We start from the raw sequence: 6059 nt of genomic DNA, 5'->3' as shown, positions 1-6059 counted from the left end.
GAGACCCTTTCTAGAGACAGGGTCTCCCTCCATTGTTACATTGTGGACACAGGCACAGATCAGGATTGCCCTAACCATGGGATCCAGGAATCCCTGTTCCCCTGACTTATTTCAAGTCTACACTCCTTAGATTGGGATCCTGGGACCAGCTGACTGTGGGGACGGGTAGCCAAGCTCACACAGGGGAGTCCAGTGGTCCAGATAGAATGCTATGGGGCTAATGGGAGGAAAGATGCTTGCGAGGCAGGGCTCCTGCTCTTAGGTTCCTCCCACTATGCATTCATTCATTCATCTGAAGCTGGGCACTTGACACAAGCTCCCTAAGCAGCAGAATAGGAGAAACAGGAGCAGGGACTGCACTGTAGAAGGTAGGCCCACAAGGGCTTGGGAGTTCAAAGCCTGCATGGTCGTGTTCCCTCTGAAAGCTCGGGCAGGAACTGGACTCAGAACAGGGCCCTATTGCTCTGGTCACAGGCTGCCCATGGTCCCAGCTAGCTGGGTTAGCTGTTGTTGTGTGACCAACTTTTCCTGAGGAGATACAACACACACGTTTACTCACCCCAGTTTAGGAACCCACGAGAGATCCAATTACAGATATCACCCAAGTCCAGCTTGGTGACCCAGTAAGCTTTATTAGGGTTATTTACAAGAATATGGGTGAAGAGTTAACTTACAGAAACAGAAATGACTCACAGACAGCTGTGTTGCCAAAGTCCACCCCCTAGCATGGATGACAGCTCACAAAACTGGGAACCTGGAGCCCGCCGCATGGTCTACAGACAGTGTGACAGGTTGGATGGAGAGTCTCCTTTCCCGGGGCATCAGTTAGTCTAACCAGCAGGCAACTCTACTTGTCTAAGAGTCTTCTTGCAGCTGGGTTCTGCTGAGGCCGGCAGGAAGGGGCCTGGGGAATCCGCTCAGTTTCAGGGAGCTCTTGAAGCTCTTGTTTTGGGCTGTTTACCTCTCTGCCTGAGGAGCCCCCCTACCGGAAGGAATGTTTTCTCCTCAGAGAAGACTGCTCCACAGCTGTTCCTGGCTGTTCAGTGGGATAGGACAGGGGCCATCCCAAGTTCTACTGCTCAGCTGGCTGCTGAGTTAGACAGATGTTCAGCTGCTGCTAGCATTCCCCTCCGTCATGTGCAGCCCCACCTCTGGACCTTCTGAGTGGCTCTGCATACACCAGGCATGACCATACCGCATGAGTCACTTGGCAGGCCTGAGACTTGTTTCCTAGGAAGCCTGGTCTCCGCCCACTAGAGATGCTGGGACCACGCTTTGCTGTACATCATGGCTCAAGTGGGTAGAGGTTGGCCATCCATCAGTGGAGAAACTGGGTTAAGGCCAGAGAAGTGCCGGATCCTGCCCCAGATTTTGACTTTAGAGCTCCCATGTCCTTTATATCACACACCAGATCCTAATTACCCAATCCCGTCTTCCGTCTTTCTACCCCAACCCTGGCAACCTACCATATCAGTCCCACTCAACATAAAATGGCAGCCACACCATCCTCAGCCTCACCTTGACCTCAAGGTTCTCTCTGGAGGGATGCTCCTCTCCTCAGAACACTTTGCCTGTACATATATGGCATGTCTCACCACAAAGCCTTGGACACAAAGTCCCTGGTATTTTGGCCAAGCAGGGGACTTGACCACTCAACATTTGATGTGGGGCTGGAGTGGTGGATCAGCAGTTAAAAGAAGTGTCTGCTTGCTGAACAGTGGTGGCGCATGCCTTTAATCCCGGCACTTGGGAGGCAGAGGCAGGCGGATTTCTGAGTTCAAGGCCAGCCTGGTCTACAGAGTGAGTTCCAAGACAGCCAGGGCTACACAGAGAAACCCTGTCTCGGAAGAACAAAAAAGAAGAAGAAGAAGAAGAAGAAGAAGAAGAAGAAGAAGAAGAAGAAGAAGAAGAAGAAGAAGAAGAAGAAGAAGAAGAAGAAGAAGAAGAAGAAGAAGAAGAAGAAGAGAAGTGTCTGTTTGTTCACCTGGGTTTGGCTTCCATCACTCACATGGCAGCTATCAGCTATCTGTAACTCCAGTTCCAGAGGACCTGAAGCATGCATGTGGTTCCCAGATATGCACGCAGGCAAAGCACACATACATATAAAACAAAAATGAACAGAATCTCAAAATAAAAATAATAGCTGAGCAATGGTAGTTCACACCTTTAATCCCAGCACTTGGGAGGCAGAGGCAGGCAGATCTCCAAGTTCGAGGCCAGCCTGGTCCACAGAGAGAGTTCCAGGACAGCCAGGGCTACACAGAGAAACCCTGTCTTGAAAAAAAAATGAATAAAAAAATAAAAATAATGAGCTGATGATATGCATGCCCAGGGCTTTGTAGAGGATGGAGGAAGGGTGCAATATCATCAACCATTATGTACAAGAAAGACAAGGAAAGCTAATTTGTAGAGGCAAGGCCTAAGCAAACGGAAAAGAGCCAAGCTGAGGCCAAGGAAGAAGGCAGGAGGGAAAAGCTACCCATCTCAGCAGCCCCAGGCTTAGGTTTCTCTAAAGCCTGGCAGCCTCTCCTAGCCCAGAAGTCCAAATCACCCTCCCAGCGACTTCCACTGTCCCATTGAAGCTAATCTGGTAATCATTTTGGCCTTGTGGCCTAACGCCTTAATAAAATAGAGGATGCTTTACAATCTGCTCTAATCTAAGTTTGCAATGACCGATCCAAGCCAGGCTGTAACCTTGGCTGCTACCTGCCCTCTTATATGGGTCATTCTCCCCCCTCTGTCCCCGTCTCTCCACCCTTCCAGACCCAGGCTCAAGGCCCCCTCCTCTCGATGGTGGCCCTCCTTTCCTCTTACCGTCCTACTGGACAGAATTAAGTTCAGTTCTCTGCCTCAGTGTCTCCACCCTGAACCAGGGAGTGGCAGACGAACTCTTTGTGTACCACCTCTATCCAGGCCCCTCACCTTTGTCTGAAAGCCCCCTGGATCTGAGAAGAAAGGTGGTAGTCACAGTGCCCCTGCTAAGGCCAACACGACAGACCCCAGGATGGCACAAGCCCAGTTCTGCCAACCTCCTTCCCACACATGGGATCACAAATGCAGGAAATCACTACCTGCTTTCCGGGCCAGCCACAGGAAGTGCTCTGTGCATACCCACAGCAGGCCCTGGTCGCCACACTAGCACTGGAGGACCAAAGGCACAGCACAGGAAAAGGGTCCTTTATTTCCTCAGAATCACAATCAGTTCCTCTGGGACCTGGGGAAGGGATTGGGCTTGCAAAGGTGGCTGTTATCCCAGTGCCTAGGCTCTGCTGTGTTCTAAAGAGCTCTGAGAAAAAGAGGGGGTATCAGGAAGAAATGCCAGGGATTTCTGGGGGAGGCAGTCATGGGTAGCAGGCTTAGAATGACAGCCAGGCTCCCACATCCCTGTGACATACTTCATGACAGGTGGGGCCACAAGACCAGTCTGAGAAGTGTCAATCAAAGGCTAACCGGGTCAGCAAGGCACAAAGGGCTGTCCCCATTGCCTGCCTGAGGGCTTATGAGCCAGACCCTGAAGAAGCTGGTTCTTCAGGTAGGTCAGGACATTGAAGGTGGATGGATCAGGCACTTCCCTCAATGAAACAGCTGGTCCAGATCCCTCTGGGGAATCGTCCACAAAAGATACCTCCATCTTACCTTGCCCTGTGGCTTTGCAGGCCCACGTGGCCTCAGGTGACACTTCCAGGAACCCTGTTAGAATCTGGGCACTGCTTGATCTGTCTGGTACCTCAGTTCTCAGAGCTGCTGGGTGACCAGTTAGGGGACAGAGGAGCATAGTGGGTCCAGGGCCAGCTCTGTGACCATGCACATGGGACTTTCTGAGGCTTCTCAAAATCTCTGAGGATAGATAGTCTCTCAGCCTCGGAGGTACCACCCCTGTTGGCCCCTGATTTCTGGAGGGAGGGTTGTAGATGTGTCATCCCTGCAGGGAATATTTCATAACAGGACCCACCCAGAATGTGGAATGTGCCCAAGCTCAGGACTGCCTCTCCACAGCTCTAGACTCTCATATGTGTGCATGCACACAGGTGGTCTTAACACATCAGTGCATCACATACACATATGTGCAAATACTGGGGTGTGTATGCTGATGCACGTTTAGAGAGTACACACTGAGGACTACATACAGGGTCATCTGTGGAGGTGTGAGCATGTATTCACTCCTGCTCAGACCGAAGATGCACCAGCAAACAAGCATTCACGTGAACATACGACAGGCAGACCTGGGACACCTACAGGGAGTGGACAGGAAACGGCAGGGTGGGGAGGGTGTACCAGGGTCTAGCTGGCACAGTTCTCTGGCAGACTGCTCAGAATGGTCTCCAAGTTGTGCTTGTCAGCGCGGATCTCAGCAAGGTCGTCCTCAAAGCTCTGAATCTGCAGCTCCTGTCGAGCAGACTCTTCCTCCAGCTGCCTCAGTTTGTGATGCAGGGCTCCGTGGGAATCCAGCTGCAGCCTCAAGCTTTCTAGTGCCCGCTGGGTCTCGTTCAGGGTCTGAGCAGGGGCTTGGTGGACACCCAGGGACCCTGTAGAGGAACACAGACAGCTTCAGCAAGAGCTGGCTGCCCGTGGGCCCTAGGAACCCACGCCTCAGGTCAGACACCCAGGAGCTGGTCTGTTTATCACTCATTGGGAGGGGATATGGGAAGGTGTGAAGACCTGGGGGTCCATGCGCTGGAGCTAACATGCAGAGTGAAGAAGTGGGGCTGGAGAGGAGGCTCAGCAGTTAAGAGCACTTGCTTCTCTTGTAGAGGACCCGTGTTCAGATCCCAGCACCCACATGGTAGCTTACAACCCACTGTTATTCCAGTGCCAGGGTATCTTACCTTCTGCCTCTGTGGGCACTGCACGCATATGCTGTACTTACAGGCAAAACGTTTATATGTTAAATAAAAATTAAAAAATTTAAACAAAGTCTCGAGGGTTTGTTTTTATTCTTTTGTAATCATGGCTGTCCTGGAACTCACTCTGTAGACCAGGCTGGCCTTGAACTTATAGAGCTATGCCTCTGCTCCCTGAGTGCTGGGATTAAAGGTGTGCGTCACCACCAACCTGAGGGTTTTTTATTTCTAATACTTTATTTGTATTTATTTATTTGCTGTGGGGTGGGGTGGGGCACATGTGTAAGTCAGAGGACAACTTGTGAGAGTCTGCGCTCTCTCTCTCTCTCTCTCTCTCTCTCTCTCTCTCCATCATGTGGATCACAGGGCTGGGATTCAGGTGTTCAGGCATGGCAGTAGGTGTCTTCACCTACTGAGCCATTTCCTGGCCCAGTAATTTATTTTTTATGCCCTTGGTGAGTTCCCTCCAAACACTGTTTCCTCATCTACAAAACTGTGTGAGAGGTCACAGGATCTACACCAGCTCGAATATCTGCACACATTTGTAGATAGCATCATATGTGGGGAAGTGGGCTCACTGAGCACACAGCGGGATGTCCAGAGTCAGACTGGATGAGGGAGGCAGACGAGACAGGAAGGACTGCAGGCTCAGAGGGCAGGCAGTGGGTTTCTCACCCTGGCCCCTGCACAAATTCCTTCCACTTCTTAGGAATGAGCCTCAATGAGCCTCTCCAAGAGACAAAGAATGGGGCCAGGTGCTTACACTGAAATGCAGTGTGGTAGCATAGCCCAAGTCTTTGTCATATTGTCATCAAGTGTGACATTCAACAGAAAAATGGAGCTTAGCAGGGCAGTGGTGGCGCACGCCTTTAATCCCAGCACTTGGGAGGCAGAGGCAGGCAGATTTCTGAGTTTGAGACCAGTCTACAGAGGGAGTTCCAGGATGAAAAGAAAAGAAAAGAAAGGAAAGGAAAGGAAAGGAAAGGAAAGGAAAGGAAAGGAGAAGAAGAGAAGAGAAGAGAAAAGAAAGGAAAAGAAAGGAAAGGAAAAGAAAAGAAAAGAAAAGAAAGAAAAGAAAAGAAAAGAAAGAAAAGAAAAGAAAAGAAAAGAAAAGAAAAGAAAAGAAAAGAAAAGAAAAGAAAAGAAGAGAAAAGAAAAGAAAAGAAAAGAAGATGGAGCTCAGCTGGGTGGAAGGTGACAGGGCAGAAGTCAGCCTCA

The 6059-nt window shown here is 50.5% G+C and overlaps 1 protein-coding gene across 1 annotated transcript in view; it reads right to left on the bottom strand.

Moving 5' to 3' along the window:
- Nucleotides 1-612: 612 nt before the first annotated feature.
- Nucleotides 613-6059, bottom strand: part of Lamc3 (laminin gamma 3) — a 61803-nt gene continuing 56356 nt past the window's right edge. The window contains exon 28 of the mRNA NM_011836.4: nt 613-4526. Coding sequence (NP_035966.2) covers nt 4282-4526 — 245 coding nt within the window. The 3' untranslated portion in view covers nt 613-4281. The remainder of the gene's footprint in view (nt 4527-6059) is intronic.

Source organism: Mus musculus, chromosome 2, assembly GCF_000001635.26.
Source record: "Mus musculus strain C57BL/6J chromosome 2, GRCm38.p6 C57BL/6J".
Classification (NCBI taxonomy): domain Eukaryota; kingdom Metazoa; phylum Chordata; class Mammalia; order Rodentia; family Muridae; genus Mus; species Mus musculus.
Note: the sequence above shows the minus strand (reverse complement) of the source record. Positions and strands in the feature narration are given on the sequence as shown.